Consider the following 15,708-nt stretch of genomic DNA (forward strand, 5'->3'; position numbering starts at 1 on the left):
ACCATGTCAACACTCCATCAGGGCGGACAAACTATCCAAAAAACAACCCACTAGTTAGTGACCAGATGCATCTCTGTCATTTCCATAAAACCGATCCAACCATCTCGGATGACCGGCCACAACATAAGACTGAGTAAAGCCAAACTTCCTCACGCTCTGAGCAATGAAAGATGCACATCTGATAGTACTCCATGATCCAGTCCTTAACTCCCATGCTTCAAAGGCCTTCAACTCTCTCTTGATTTCCCCTGTTTCAAATTGTATTGCAGGCCATAATGCAGGCTTTTCAATAGCTTCAATCATGTCTCTACAGGATGAAACAAGCCTAACTTTTTTCTTCTTCAAGCTTTTCATACTCTCCAACACCCACATCCACAACTGCAATTTAGCCTGACCCACTGAATTTACCTCCACAAAAGCCCTTCTACTGTGCTTCAACACTTTGCCCTTATCATTTTTTAAGATCCATGAAGCACCCATGCTTTTGTCTCCTAGCACTTCAAACTTACAAATTGATATATATTGTAGTATAATTTTAATTTCTGTGATTCTGTACAGATCCAATGCCCACATAATGAACAGAACCGGAGCCATCTCAGAGATGGTTCAGAACAAAAAGTGAAAAAAAAAAGATTTCGAATATTGTTGGCTTACATGTTAGCTCATATGTAATTACAATACATTTTACCATTCTATAAAAATGGAGTCTACTCATCAACTTTGTCGTACCTCAGAATCAGCTTGATGTTCCACAGCTTGAGAAGGGTTGTTGTTAGAGTTATCACTCCTTATAGCTTCTTCTTTCTCATCCACAAACTCTACTAAACCCAACACCCATTCCCTTAAACGCATCGTAGGAGAAGAAGACAAAGAAGCTCGCGGCGTCAAGCTAGTTCTCTCATTCCTTTGCACGAACTGGCGTATCATCCTGAGAACAAACACCAAGAACGCAGAGACACTGATTGCAATGCAGAAAAGGTACACCCCTTTGAAGCCCTTGAGACGAAGCTGGTTTGGCTCCGGGTGGTTCCAACCTGATTTCTCTGGACAACTCGTCTTGCATAACCATTTGTTCAGAATCTTTTTCTGCTTTCTCGTCTCAGCTAGTTTTAAGATCGCTGTTGACATGTCTATAGCTAGTGGAGAATCTCTCTTAAACGCCTGTTAAAAACAAGAAACAAAACTCAAATCTTTTATTTTTGTGCTCTTCTAATTAGACCGGACCGGTTCAATGTCAGGATCGGGTTTAAAAACATTGCATTAAAAGTAAAGGTGTACTTACAAACCCCCAACCGCGGTTCATAAAGGGATCTCCGACAATCTTGAAACCAGTCCGTTCCGCTAGAAACAGTTCAATGTAAGGGAGCTCGTCAACAATAGCAGCTACGCCTCCCAAAGCGGTTGGTCCTAGCTTTAGAGCCCTTTCATAGTCCTCAGGCGAGTCAAGTGCGACCAGTCTAGACCGAGCCATGCCAAGACTGTAGGTTAAGTACTCGAAAGTGAACGTCCCAGACTGGTAACCGATAGGCACCTCACTTGCTCGCAGGCTGTCAATGCCGGTAATGGTAGATGGAAGCTGTTGAACTGTGAGGATTGAGGTTATTTCCGCTTTGTAGCTCGCGGTTAGAACCATCAATAGGAAGAGCCAAAAAATCATCACTAGTCTCGCTAGATTGCTCTTAGTATCTTCATCTGTAAAAACAACATAAATAATGCATGATGATATGTAAATAAATACTGTATATATAGCAAGTTTTATGCTTATTAATCTTCTTAGTTAATAAAAAAATGTATCATATGATATAACTACTTTTTTAGGTCTGTATAGTGTAAGTATATGATTATATATTTTTAATTTTTAATTTTTTTTAAATAGAATATCTGGCTCGACTAATTGAACCGGTCCAATCAGTAAACTAGTAGTTCTACCGAATTGGTATCTCGGGAGTTTTCGAGACGTTGATGAAACAAGAGTCTAAGTATGTATCAAACTTTTGTGTTATGATTGAGACCGAGGCTACTCACGATTTCTCCCAAAGAGAGTGGAGAAGCTGAAACTGCAAGGGAAAAAAAAACAGGCTAGAAATGTCAGAGAAAACTCCAAGAATATGAACTATCAAGTTCAGTGAAAAACTTACAAGATGATTGTGATGATTTGCCTTCGGGGTGGGCCTCTGAAATCTTCGTTGACGCGATGTTCGAGGATCCAAATGACAACGGAAATACAGAGGAACGAAGCCAGAACAACGCACCATAACTGTGTGGTGAAGGGTCTCAGAATGATCCAAGTCCCATTGCCGACGTTAGGAATCACCACTACAAGGCCTGTGGAAGCATACGGCTGAGAAAAATCTACTAGCCTGGACCGGCTCGGGACTATTGCAATATCCCCAACAGCTGCATCATATACCTGAAAAGTTATTCTGAAAAAATGTTCATTTGATAATCAATTTTTTTTTAAGTGGATGGATACTTACCCCATCCGATACCATTTGAATAATCTTGCTGTAGTTAGGACTCGAATGTCCATTCCCAAACGACTCAAACTTGTAAGGAACATCGTAAGGGATGAACTTCAATGCTTCAATGAAGATGTCAATGCATAAGCCTTTGATACGATGGCTGCTGCTACTGTTCTTGTCTTCAGTCACAAACTCGACAAAACTCACTCTTTTAGGTACAACAATCTTCAACGGATTTGCCGAATCAATAACCCATCCACGTGGCTTTTCACGGCCACCACCAGGCCATGTTACGTTATTACCAAGTGAAAAACCACCGTTTCTGGACCAGAAGCCCACATTGTGAACGCCTGTTCTGTCTACATTGATGATCTCATAGTCACAGCCAGTGACGTTTCGACCCGAACCAAACCGAACTCGACCGGCTAAACCGGCGAAGTTAACCTTGAGAAGTTTCTCAAGTAGTACCTCCCCTTTGTTGAATATTTTGACTTTCTCCAGGTGAAGTTTATTTCCTTGCGAGTGACTTAACTTCTCCGAGTAAGAGAATGTTACGTTGTGTCCTTCTTTCAGCATCTTCTCGATGCCGTATGCAATCATCCACACTGTATCATACGCATGGAACGCGTATGCATTCATCGACCTGTTCCTCTTTAGTTGGCGCATCTTTATGGATTCTGGAATGTGTTGACGAAGCCCAACAACTCCTTCAAGACGACTAAAAGTACCTTTGTCGCTCAAAGAAGAATCTAAAGTAACCGAGAGCCAGTCTGTGGCGAGCCACACGTATCCACTGGTCATCATCCGCAGCTTCTGCGCTACGCTGAAGATTCTGAGCAAAGGGTCAGGACCAATATGAAGAACATAGACTCTAGGCCCAATGGACTTGGAACTGTTCAAAGCATCCGTAACAGATTTTTCATCAGAGTGTAGTGAGAGCGGGACTTTATAGGAGATCCTGAATCTTCTCTTGTCAAGCTCATCGTCAAGAGCAGAGACGCCGTTTCTTCCGAGCTCATCGTCCGAGTAAACAGATATCACCTCTTTCCATCCGTGGAAATCGATGAGATCCACGAGGGCAGACATCTGGTGGGAATCATCAGGTGTGGTCCGGAGAAAGAAGGGGAACTGGAGGGCGGAGAGTGTTGGATCGGTTGCTGCGAATGAGACGAGGGGGAACTTGAGACCTTTGGCGATGTCTGATAATGTGTGAGCGATGGAGGATGAGATGGGACCGATGATAGCCACCACTTCTTTGCCAAGCACTTCAAACGCTGCAAAATGTTCTAGTTAGGTTTTATTATGTTCTAGACAACAATAAAACAAAAAAAGAACAAGTAAGAACAGTTATGGTACCTGCGAAGGAACCATGCAAGACATTGCAAGAAGAGTCCTCCATAAAGAGACGTAGCTTTGTTTCTTTGAGAAGGCTTGTGTCAGCGTTCACGTCTGAGACAGCTGCCTCCAAAGCTACTTTTGAAGCTCTTCCGATAACGGAATCAAAAGTGAAAACAGCACCGAGGTTTATCACTCGAGGACTTTGGCATCTCACTAGTACCATCAGAGTGGCTACGATCAGTGCCGTTACAGTCACGAATTTTTCAGTGCTCAGTCCCATGTAACCAGAGAGAGAAAAATGAATTAAGGTAAGGTTTACAGTTTGACGTGTAGAACAAGAAAACTCTTTCATCAAAAGATAACAAGCAAGCGAAAACAGAGCCGGTGGGTAAAACAGAGTAAGAACAAAAGACAAAGCTTTACACACGACAAGAATCAGTTAAAACAGTCTGACAATGTCTGTTCTCTATTTCAGCAACCTTCAGGTTCTCTGAGGAATATACGCAAACCTACAAATGGAAAATTTCCTACAAAGAAACGAATTGTTTAACAGGGAAAGCCTAAGGAACAGAACCAAAAAGGCTGTTATAAGTCAGGAGACAGATTCCTAAAGAGATAAAAGACAAAAGCTTAGAGACCACATTACGCCCAGAAAGTCGTCTTCTCCTCCAATAGAAGAAAAACGTGTGACTCAAGTATTTCTTTTGGTTTTGAGCTACTGTCAAAAGCAGCCATTTGTTAGCCGTGGGGACCATTATTATGGGCCTACATCTAACGGCCCATATTGCGAAGTGTTATTAAGATTATTAAACCGTAGAATAATTAATTTGACATGTGTTAATCATTTACTACTAATTTTTTCAGAAGTCTTTTCAATCTTCTTTAAGCTTTTTTTTCTTTTTTATAAACAACAGGTTTCTTTCTCAAGAAAGTTAATAGCAACGAAGCCTTAATGTAGAAGCTTTGATTGATATGTCTTATTGAATCAAATCATGCTGGTTAAGCATTAGATGGCGGATGACATAAAGAAAAGGGATATCAGAGATGTAAAAGGCTTAGTTGATGCATCTAAGGTTAAACAACTCGTTGACCCCATTGTAGCATCAACATAGTTTTTAAATGTAGATAGCTAACATAGAACTCATCAACGCACGAGTCAAAAAGTGACAAGCTCATGAAGAGAAAAGTATAAAAAGGCTAAATTTTACTTTTTAGAACAATCATTCCTGTGTTAGAAAAAAAAAAGAACAATCATTCCTCCTCACTAGGAAAAAAGAATCCAAGAAAGATGAACTAAGAAGCCATTATTTATCATATCATCTACAAGGGTCTTTTGACAAAACAACACTTTCTGGCGATGTTAAAGTGATCTTAAGAGAAATAATAACATTTTGCTAACTTGATGGATCTAGAAACTTTCACTCACTCTATCATAGCATTCGAATATCACATTCTAAACTTGTCTGTTTTGGATTATTATTTACTATATACAGAGTTTGTTACAAGAAGATTATCTATCATCCCCTTGTTGAATCTTCCACAAGACGTTAGAAAAGAAGAAACATACAAAATGAAAACTACACTTACCTCACTGAAAATTGCTTAAATAAGCTTCACGCGCGTTCTCAACATAGTTGAGATGGGTACTGAATCTCATACCCTGAAACGCTTCCATTCCTAGGATTCCAACTTTTGTGATCGTCTTCCTCTCCACATTGAAATACACAACATACGAAGGCACGTGTTGGTAGAGAGGGGAGAAAACACGATTTCCCTTTCACCAACCATTCCAGCGATGTACATGACCTCCGTAACCACATCCTTCCACGAAGGTGGCAACACGTACACATGCTTGGACCACTCATGCTTTGCAGCGTCTTCTAGACAGGTACCCACATCTCAAAACTCGTACACTCTCCGGTAACAAAACCAGAATCCAACGACATAATCAAACCGAGTTTGCCACAGTAGTTCACCAGAGTTGTCGAATGGTGCATTTCTCTATTGAAAGTTTCCATGAAATTCACCGAGAACTGTCATCGACTGAAGTCGCGTAGTAAATAACACCACCGATGCAAATCCACTTGCTAGAATAAGAATGCGTAACGCAACATTCGACCGACCTCCACGCCAAATCATCGGTTCCTAACGTCAGGACTTGGTGCTTCACGACGATCCACTCATCATTTGCAAACGTGCGTAGCGTTGACAACACCTTGAACTCTTTACCGATGGGGTCATATCCAAGATAGCTTTTCGCTCCGTGCCTGTCCCTCGAATTCAAACTCGGTAATGTCAGGGACTGTCCCGTGTTAGGGTTACATACCACTGGGTCAAACACGGGACCTTCCATACCCTCGAAGATCCGCTCGGCTTCGTAACAGAAGAAGCCATTGGTAGAGCCGTAGAATACATCGGAGAGTGGGAAAGGAGCGAGATGATTGGTTGCTACGACGACGTTAGAGTTCTCTTCCGGATTTTCAGGCTGAGGCGACGTGAAGAAGATAAACTTACTGACTCTGTGATCAGAGCAGGGGAAAAGAAGCTGAGGGCGAGCGCAAGATTTGGTCGAGAAGGAGTCTGTGAAGTCTTGGCTGCGAAGCAGGGAGGACCAGAGCTTGCATACGCAACGAGATCTAGCTATAGAGATCAACGGTAACCTCGAGAATATCTCTATAACAACCTCAACAGGAAGCGTCGACAAGTTATGTTATGTATCATGTTCTCTTAAGGAAAGAAGTTTCGATCTGTGAAGAAGAAAGAAAAAGACATGAAACACAAACATTGTAGAACAAAGCAAAACTCCAAAAAAAAAGTTCGATTCCATCCAAAGAAACTAATCTTAAAATACAGTTTAGAACTAAGCCACAGATTCTACCAGAACTTCATCAATATCGATTTTACAAATTGCAGAAGAACATTAGAGTCAAAATATTTGTGCATTTCTTACCTCGAAATTAACTGTCACTAGAGGTTGACTTTTTGGATCCGGATTTGCAGTGGAACAATCTTAAGTCGCAGTTAGTTAGGATTAGACTAGATCTATCCTCAAAAATCATTTGTCGGGGAATGATAGAAAGAGTGAAGTAATAATATATGGGGCTTTTGTGGGCTTAGACCAAATTTAAAATGATGGGTTTACGATGGGTCTGACCTGAATTTTATTGAAAACGTTGATTTGCTATTTGCTCTTTATTCTACCAAATTTATTGATAATAATGACGAGATTAGAAAGAAAGAAAAAAAAGAGATACTTCGTGTCTAATTGATGTGCTGAGACAAATACAGTTCTTTGAGAAGGCTTGTGTCTGAGACAGCTTCCTCAAGAGCTACTTTTGCAGCTGTTCCGGAATCAAAAGTGAAAACAGCACCGAGGTTTATCACTTGAGTCCTTTGGCATCTGACTAGAACCATCAGAATGGCTACAATCAGTGCTGTTATAGCCAAATATTTGTCAATGCCCGGTCCCATGGAGACAAGGCAATCAAACCGACAGATCAGGTCGTTTGTGTCTGAACTATACAAAACCATCTCTCTTTCAATCTAGTGTATCTTCAGCATTTAGGATGAGAATAAGAGGGGCTAATCCTAATCCACCTACCTAGTCATTAGTCAAGGTAAGGTTTACAGTTTTGACGTGTAGAACAAGAAAAACTCTTTCATCAAAAGATAACAAGCGAAACAGAGCCGGTAGGTAAAAGAGTAAGAACAAAAAGACAAAGCTTTACCCATGACAAGAATCAGTTCAACAGTGTGAGAATGTCTATTCTCTATTTCAAGCAACCTTCAGGTTCTCTGAGGAATATAAGCTACAAACGGAAAATTTCCTACAAAGAAACGAATTGTTTAAGAGGAAAAGTCAAGGCACAGAACAAAAAAGGCTGTTATATAAGACAGGATTCCTAAAAGCATCCGTTTGCAAGCCGTGGGGACCATATTTTCAAGATTATTTTAAGACTGTTATATCATAGGATAACTAATTGACTTTACTATTAATACATCTAATGTTAAACAACTAGTTGATGCCACCGTAGCATCAGAGTAGTTTTTATATGTAGATGACTAACATATAACTCATCAACACACAAGTCACAAAGTGACGTGTTCATGAAGAGAAAAGTATACAAAGGCTAAGATCTCCTTTTTAGAACAATCAATTCCTCCTCACCGGGGAAAAAAAAAAATCCAAGAAAGATGAACTACGAAGCCATGATTTATCATATCTACAAGGGTCTGGACAGAACATTTTTTGGCGAGGTTAAGTGATTGGGATCATCTTGCGGCCGTTCTTCCCTAATTCTTCCAAGATTTATTTGACTCTTTTGAGATAACTGACCAATATTTAACCATAGTACCTCTCCTTGTTTGGTCATCTTTTGTGACTACTCAATTGACCACACCTTATTTGACTAGGTGCTTTAAACGTTTACTTGAAAGAGGTAGATTAAAGAAAAAACATCTCAGTTTTGGATAAAGTTTCTTAATACATAGTTGAATCTTCAAGTTTCTTAAAAAAAATCTTTAGGCTCTTCCTTCACACGTATCGCTTAGTTATGCGAACACGAAAAATACGAACGGTGATTATCTGTCACAAAATCTATTAGATCCTCATAAACGCGCTTTTGAGACAGGGACAGCTGTCCGGGTTTGGGGCGGAGGGACTCTGGTATAGAACTGACAGAATTCTGCTGCGATAGGGAGGATCCAGCACCATCTCTGGGCTTTCTCCGTAACAACAATTGCTGGGCAATGTCCGCGTCGATAGCTTGTACTGCCTGCAGGGACATGGATATATATTTATATCACTCGTGAACATTATAGGTGAGGAGGCTCAATTAAACAAAAAAGGGCAACAACAAGCAAAAGTTCTTGCAATCCACTCTAAATCTATTCTGGTTATTTCTAAATTTATTTAACTTAAAAGCTGGAACCATATATAAATGATATAAAAATTTAAACACAAACCTTCTCTTTAGCCGCCTGCTCAATGACAGCACAACCCAGATCAAGGTTGTCATCGGTCACAAGTTGCACAATTTGTTCAAGAGCTTGGCTTTTAATATCCAGACCCTGGAGCGCATTCCGCAGATGACCTGATATTGACTTGCGCAGAGGTTCCTGCGAGAATGCATAAAAAAAAAGCAAGAAAGGATGAATACAATAGCAACAAGAATGTAAACAAAAAATATTAAAGAAGCCAAAGCCCTTTGAGCAGGAAAAACCTTGCACGTCACATGAGCCAAATTCCCAGCTAAACTCGCTACCATCAAGTGAGCTGCACCATATATACGTGACTCATCTGGTTCCAAGGCATAATCCTGGAGTCCAAAGACGAAACATGTATGTACGATAGACATACAAGATCAAAACTTGTAGATTCCCAACTTTTAAATAATAATAAAAAAGACATGCAACAAAAAAATACATGGACTACTTTCAAAACGGAACTAAAGCTAATTTTAGTTGTGAAAAAAAAAAGCGATAGAAAACGAATGTGAGATAAGGTAGACAATTTCAGATTGGCCAACCGTCAGCACAAGCTCTTTTGTTGTTTGGCAAGCAGTGCGAACACTTCTCTGAACAATACCAGGCACAATCTCTTTGGTCGCTCTATCGATGGCAAGTGGTACCACTCTGACAATGGATAAAAGTTTAGAATGTCGAAGAAAATACCTTCAATGCGCTAGAAACATAAAGATTTCATTTCACCATTTGGAGACGGCTAGTTACAAACCTCTCAAATGGAAAGTGCGTAGCAAATCCGCTTAATTTCTGATTGATAACCACATGATTTCCAATGTTGGGAAGCGCTCCTGACAGCTGCTGACCATCATCATAACAGTGAAACGGTATGAACCAGACATATATATATAACACTTTGATCGATATTCATACAATGATAACCGTACCTGACTAATAGAAAACAACGGGGAAAGAGTTGACTGGAACAGTCCTTGAGGTGACGGGAGCTGATCAGGCAAGCCTAAAGTTGCCACTTCTTCGTCTTCCATCAATGTATTATTAGCATACACACGTTGAGTGTCTACATACTGAAGAAAAAGCAAGGGGCTAAAATACTGTTGATAGCTATATATATATCATAACAAAAAGTACACAAAATATAACCTAACCTGTGATAATAACTTTGAGGGAGTGTCTGTATTTGCAACATCAATAGGTAGATCTATTTGCTTAAGAGGAGAAATTGTTTTAGGCTCCTCCTGGATCATCGTCGGTGGTTGAGATATATGCGTTACTCCAAGATCTTTGCAGTATGAACAATCGTAAATCGCAGTTAGGGTTTAGAACTAGCCCCACGATCATTTGTCGGGAAGATATAAAGAGTGCAGTTATAATATATGGGCCTTTTGTGGGTTGAGACTATAATTAAAATGATGGGCTAACGATGGGTCTGACTTGAAATTTATTAAAAACGTTGACATTTATTTCAAAATCTAAAATAACCACTCACTAGATTTTGACCCGCCCTTTGAAGGCCGGGTATATATATATATATTTTTTTCTTATTTTTTTTTTTATTATTTCAAGAAATTTAATTTTAGATACAATGTCAAAACGATAATCATAATTTAAAATAAGTTTGTGGCTACAAATAATTTGTACAGAAACCGTAAAAGCTGCAACGGTAATACAAAACACTTAAAATACCATAAATATTTGAAATATTATTGGTTTCTTAACCAAATTTTGAACAGAAGTAATTTTATGTTAAATTTAGGTATTTTCATGTATTATAAAATTATTGTTTTTACTTTTGAATTTTGAAAATTATAAGGTGTATTTTAGTTTATAAATTTTATATGATTTGAAAAAAATATTCAAAGCCAAACTAAACCATAAAAATATGAACTGAAACAAAATTTATAAATATCTAAATGAGATTTAAATCACTATTTCCAAAAATTCGAAACCTGAATAGAATTAAACAAAAATCTCATCACATAATTAAACTTTATATTTCATTAATAAATAATTATTACAATATCACCAACTTAAAAGATTTATGAGTCGACTATATATTAATGCGGATAAAAATAAGAATGATCATGTTTTAATAACATAAACTCTATTTTGATCCACGCTTTCAAGCGCATAATATTTTATAATGTAAAACTTCATAAATAATTTTACAGCTTTTTGTTAATTTGTAAGGATTTTATCTATTTGAAATATTTTTGTATTTAAATCGGCGGTCTTAAATCTTATTCGGATTTGTGGTCGAACCTATAAATCCAATGATTTGATATGTAATCTGATTTGGGTTTCAAAAAATATACATCAATCAAAATTTGATAAAACCTGCAAAGACTGTTAAAATCAGAGCTGTATATTGAACCATAAATCAATATTATATAACTGGGAATCATTCTAATATAGACTCCATGCACTTTATATGTAAACATACAAATCAATATTATTAAACTTATGCCTTATCAGTATGTAACAATATAAATTATACTATGCAATCAAGCATGATATATACATATTTTGGCGTTACCAGTCAAAATTATGTGAACCATGAATTGTTAAAAACGTAAGGATATATTTTCTGGTTGCATAGTATGTATGTCGTGTGTTTGGAATAATGATAATTCACTTGTCAGTCTCACATCTTTTTGCCTACATAAAAGGAGTATTAATTATTATCAGTTAAGATATATACATTATGTTAGATATGATCGCAAATATATAGGTAGCGTAGGTGGTCTCTTTTTTCATTTCCTAAATTATCCTTAATGAATTTTAGTTTTAAAGCAAAATTAATGGCATAAAAAGTAATATTCCAGGGAAATCCAAGGGCAAATCCATAAAAGAGTTCCTGATTTAATAGTATTGATGTTTATCTACATTTATTTCATGATTTGTTATCTTTTTGCATTTAGGGATATGTTTCATATTCTTATTGATTGTTACTACCCATGTTCAAAATTGCGCTAGGCGCGAGTCGGGGCGGCGCTGTCGGGCCTAGCGAGTTATCAAAAAATCGGAGATTAAGCGGAAATTAATCGGGGCGTAATTATAAGACAGTTTAGTAATATATATTGGTTTTGGTATAAATTTACAATTTGTTAACATGGTCTGGCGGCAAGTAATGCTGCTGAAGCTCTAAATAATACGGGTTCGAATCCCAATCTGTCATATTTTTAGCGTTTTTTGCATTTAATCCATTAAAAAAAAATTACACAATTACCCTCATCTCTTTAACATACTTCTCTGCAACCCTAGCAATCGTTCTTGTGTTCCAAACGTGATTTTTACACTTTTTTGTCAATTTTCTTGATGTTTACAGCACAAAATCTTAAAGGAATATGGATTGGGGTCAAAACTATGCAGATTATCAAACTGAAGCAACACGTGTTTGTAATATTAACCGCCAATTCATCATTTTCGCGGTCAACTCAGGAAAAAATCGACTCACCGCCTAAATACTCCGATCAGCTCCTCCACGCCACGGTGACAACACGCCCAGCGCTTACCCGGCCGAGATCTCGGCAACTCGGACGCGTTTTCGAACATGGGTTACTACAGTAAAACCTCTATAAATTAATAATATTGGGACTACACCAAAACTATAATTTTTTATTAATTTATAGAAATTATTAATTTATCGAGATACTAATTGAACCAAAAACTCAATTTGGAACTATGAAATTATATTAATTAATACAGATATTAATCTATCGATTATTAATTTAAAGATGTTATACTGTACTTATAATGTATTTTGAGTTTGATACATAAATTATAATCTGAAATAGTAAAATGCATAATATATTTTAATATAGCTTTTTAGTTTTTAAAATTTTCATACAATACATTTTTAATTTATTTAGTTATACTAAAGATGGACATTTATTTATGATAATATATATTTTCATGTGGTGTTTAGAAAATAATACTTTAACATATGTTACTTTAATATTATGCAAGATTTTATAAGTAAAAACATTGTTATGTTATAAATAATATAACTCTATTATTTTAGTCAATTGTATACATAGTAGTATCTCTCATATTATTTTAGTAAATTTTATCAACATATGATGCTTTTGGATATTATGGTCTTAACTTTTCTGATTTTTTATTATTAAATTAATATTTCAAATTATTATAATACTTTTGATTTTTACAACACAGTTTCAAAAAATTGTATTTTAGCATCTATGATTTTCTATTTTATAAAATTTAGAATATTATCATTTTAAGTTTTAATATTTATTTATAAAATTTTATACCTGGTCAAGAGAAATTTAGAAAATTACACAAATATATTTTAGTTTGGAAGATTATATGATTTTTGATTTATTGTTACTAAATTAATTCAGTATTTTGTAAAGTCTAAAACAATGGATGCTAAACTCAATTTTTAAGGAACTAAAACATCTCAGTTTGGATCAAGCTTCTTAATGGTTACTTAATTTTGTAAATTATCTCGATGATCTATAGCTCTCAAGTTTCTTAAAAAACTGATCTCTTACAAAGTTTTGAGTGACTTAATGATAAGACACCCCAAGATTCTACTCCACACAAACTTAAACAGCAGAAGAAATAGATTTACAACTTGTGATTTATAAGAGTCTGGACAGACATCATTCTCTGGCAAGAGCCTGGAGATTTATCATATCATCTACAAGAGTCTGGACAGACATCATTCTCTGGCAAGCTTAAACAAACTTGTGCTAGTACAGCATTTGTAACAAGAAGATTGTCTATCATCCCCTTGTTGAATCTTCTACAAGAGGTTCATTTTCAAACCAAGACGCTAAAAGGAAAAAAAGAAACACTCCAAATGAAAACTACAGTTGAAAATGCTTAAAGAAGCTTCACATTCTCAACATAGTTGAGATAGGTGTGTAGCCTCTTACCCTGAAGCGCTTCCATTCCTTGGATTCTAACTTTTCTAATCGTCTTGCTCTTGACATTGTAGTAGATGACATAGGAAGGCACGTACTGGAACATGGGTGCCAAGACGATTTCATCTACACCAACCATTCCAGCAAAATAGTATCTATCCTCAACTACATGCTTCCAAAACGGTGGTAATACGTAAACATGCTTGAACCACTCATGTTTTGCAGCATCTCCAAGAACCCACAGCTCAAATCTTTTACATGCTCCACTAACATAATCATAATCTCCGGACGACATAAGAAAACCTAATCTGCCATTGTAGTTTGTCAGACTTGTTGAATAAGCTCCACCGAAACGTCGATAGAGCCACACGGAGCTGAACTTCTCAGTCCTCAAATCAAAACAAACTACCATAGATTCCACCGAATACCTGATTTCCGAAGCTATATAGTACAAGACGCCACTGATGCATACCCACTCACCAGAAGAATAATGTGGGATGCAACATTCGACCGCCCTCCATGACGGTTTCTTGGTTCCTAATGTCAGAACATGGAACTCCTTACCATAACATACATGGGGCTCCCTACCATCACATACAGACAATACCTTGTACTGTTTTGCAATGGGGTCATATCCAAGATAGCTTTCCATTCGATGACACAACTTGGAGTTCAATCTGGGTAAGGTCAAGGACTGTCCTGTGCTGGGGTTACATATCACCGTGAAGAATAATTGTTTATTCCACCCCCTCAAGATCCGTTTAGCTCCATAACAGAAGAAGCCGTTGGTACAACCGAATAGTTTATCGTAACGTGGGGAACGTGCAATATGATTGGTGGCAACGACACGCGAGTTGTCTTCAGGAGGATTCTCAGGCTGAGGCGACGAGAAGAAGTGTACCTCGCTGTGATCTTCGCACGCGAAAAGAAGCCGAGGGGGACGAGCAAGAGATCTGGTGAAGAAGGAGTCTGTGAAGTCTTGGCTGCGAATCACGGAGGACCAGAGCTTGCATACGCAGCGACATCTCGCTATAGACTTGGACGGCAACCTCGAGAGTATCTCTGTAACAACCTCAACAGGAAGCGTGAGTGAGTTTCGATCATGTGTGGTAGTCGATCGCGTAACCCTTCGAGACATTCTGTTTCATGCCTTCCCTTAAGGAGTGAAGAAGAAAGAGATGTTTATGTTACTAACCTCAAACACAAACATTTCTAGAACCAAGCAAAAATATTCAAACACAGTTTAGAACTTTAGCCACAGATTCTACAGAGATGAAACAACAATCTACCAGTACTTCATCGATGTCGATTTGACAAATTGCAGAAGAACAATAATGTTTTCGCCATTTCTTACCTCGAATTCACTGTCGTAAATTGCAGTTAGGGATCAGAAATATCCCCAAAATCACTTGTCGGGGAAGATAAACAGAGTGCGCACTAATAATATATGGGCCTTCTTTTGTGGGTTGAGACTTTATTTAAAATAATGGGTTAACGATGGGTCTGACTTGAATTTTATTAAAAACGTTTGATTTGCTATTTGATTAATTTTTTATTTTTTCATTTGATTAATTATTTTGACCAAATTTAAATAGTTTTATATTAATTTATATTGTTAATTTTGATTTGTTTCGGCCAATTATTATAGTAAAATAGTAGTAGTGTATATAGTATTTAGTAGGCTAAATTTAATCTTTAAATTATTTGAACATAATTAATTGGGCCACTTCTTATAACTACATTTAATTACTTTAGGTTTCTACGACATGCAAGCCGGAGCAAAAGAAAACTAATTACTATGATATAGTAATTTTCTTCTTAAGCTATTATTTGATTTTTTTCCCAAAAATTTTGTAGTGCATAGATATAAGTCTTGCATGGCTGGTTACGCACTAGAAGATGGATGATGATTTGAAACATAACACAATGTTTCTCCAAAGAGGTACTAGTTTTGGCAATGTAGATACAATGGTGATTTTGATTAATTAGTGTTTTCTCCATCTATAGTTTGATTTCATTAGGATCGGATACTT

The 15,708-nt window shown here is 37.2% G+C and overlaps 3 protein-coding genes and 1 pseudogene across 3 annotated transcripts; all 4 read right to left on the reverse strand.

Annotated features, from left to right (window-relative positions):
- Positions 1 to 505: 505 nt before the first annotated feature.
- LOC108855534 (glutamate receptor 3.7) lies at positions 506 to 5,108 on the reverse strand. The gene is made up of 6 exons (XM_018629382.2): positions 3,819 to 5,108; positions 2,478 to 3,736; positions 2,139 to 2,410; positions 2,026 to 2,057; positions 1,283 to 1,692; positions 506 to 1,161 (listed from the first exon to the last, which is right to left on the reverse strand). The coding sequence occupies exons 1-6, from the start codon at positions 4,150 to 4,152 to the stop codon at positions 715 to 717; spliced, it is 2,754 nt and encodes a 917-aa protein (XP_018484884.1). The 5' UTR covers positions 4,153 to 5,108; the 3' UTR covers positions 506 to 714.
- A 138-nt stretch (positions 5,109 to 5,246) lies between these two features.
- On the reverse strand, positions 5,247 to 6,510 carry LOC108850908 (F-box protein DOR-like; annotated as a pseudogene).
- Positions 6,511 to 8,244: 1,734 nt separating this feature from the next.
- LOC108853347 (general negative regulator of transcription subunit 1-like) lies at positions 8,245 to 10,111 on the reverse strand. The gene is made up of 7 exons (XM_057007363.1): positions 9,932 to 10,111; positions 9,710 to 9,850; positions 9,535 to 9,620; positions 9,329 to 9,434; positions 9,023 to 9,118; positions 8,766 to 8,918; positions 8,245 to 8,575 (listed from the first exon to the last, which is right to left on the reverse strand). Exons 1-7 carry the CDS (start codon positions 10,028 to 10,030, stop codon positions 8,348 to 8,350), a joined length of 909 nt encoding a protein of 302 aa, XP_056863343.1. The 5' UTR covers positions 10,031 to 10,111; the 3' UTR covers positions 8,245 to 8,347.
- A 3,243-nt stretch (positions 10,112 to 13,354) lies between these two features.
- Positions 13,355 to 15,109, reverse strand: LOC108855588 (F-box protein DOR). The gene is made up of 2 exons (XM_018629442.2): positions 15,030 to 15,109; positions 13,355 to 14,830 (listed from the first exon to the last, which is right to left on the reverse strand). The coding sequence occupies exon 2, from the start codon at positions 14,811 to 14,813 to the stop codon at positions 13,635 to 13,637; it is 1,179 nt and encodes a 392-aa protein (XP_018484944.1). The 5' UTR covers positions 14,814 to 14,830; positions 15,030 to 15,109; the 3' UTR covers positions 13,355 to 13,634.
- Positions 15,110 to 15,708: the final 599 nt, after the last annotated feature.

The sequence above is a fragment of the Raphanus sativus genome, chromosome 4 (genome assembly GCF_000801105.2).
Source record: "Raphanus sativus cultivar WK10039 chromosome 4, ASM80110v3, whole genome shotgun sequence".
Taxonomy (NCBI): domain Eukaryota; kingdom Viridiplantae; phylum Streptophyta; class Magnoliopsida; order Brassicales; family Brassicaceae; genus Raphanus; species Raphanus sativus.

What these genes read in the sequence shown, in the direction of transcription:
- LOC108855534 (XM_018629382.2), bottom strand. Translation starts at nt 4,152, where the DNA reads ATGAAAGAGTTTTCTTGTTCTACACGTCAAACTGTAAACCTTACCTTA. An exon ending in CACTCTCTTTGGGAGAAATC is followed by an intron (nt 1,693 to 2,025) that starts GTGAGTAGCCTC and finishes TTGTTTTTACAG; the next exon opens with ATGAAGATACTAAGAGCAAT. An exon ending in TGAACCGCGGTTGGGGGTTT is followed by an intron (nt 1,162 to 1,282) that starts GTAAGTACACCT and finishes TGTTTTTAACAG; the next exon opens with GCGTTTAAGAGAGATTCTCC.
- LOC108853347 (XM_057007363.1), bottom strand. Translation starts at nt 10,030, where the DNA reads ATGATCCAGGAGGAGCCTAAAACAATTTCTCCTCTTAAGCAAATAGAT. An exon ending in CCTCAAAGTTATTATCACAG is followed by an intron (nt 9,851 to 9,931) that starts GTTAGGTTATAT and finishes CTTTTTCTTCAG; the next exon opens with TATGTAGACACTCAACGTGT. An exon ending in CGTTGTTTTCTATTAGTCAG is followed by an intron (nt 9,621 to 9,709) that starts GTACGGTTATCA and finishes GATGGTCAGCAG; the next exon opens with CTGTCAGGAGCGCTTCCCAA.
- LOC108855588 (XM_018629442.2), bottom strand. Translation starts at nt 14,813, where the DNA reads ATGTCTCGAAGGGTTACGCGATCGACTACCACACATGATCGAAACTCA.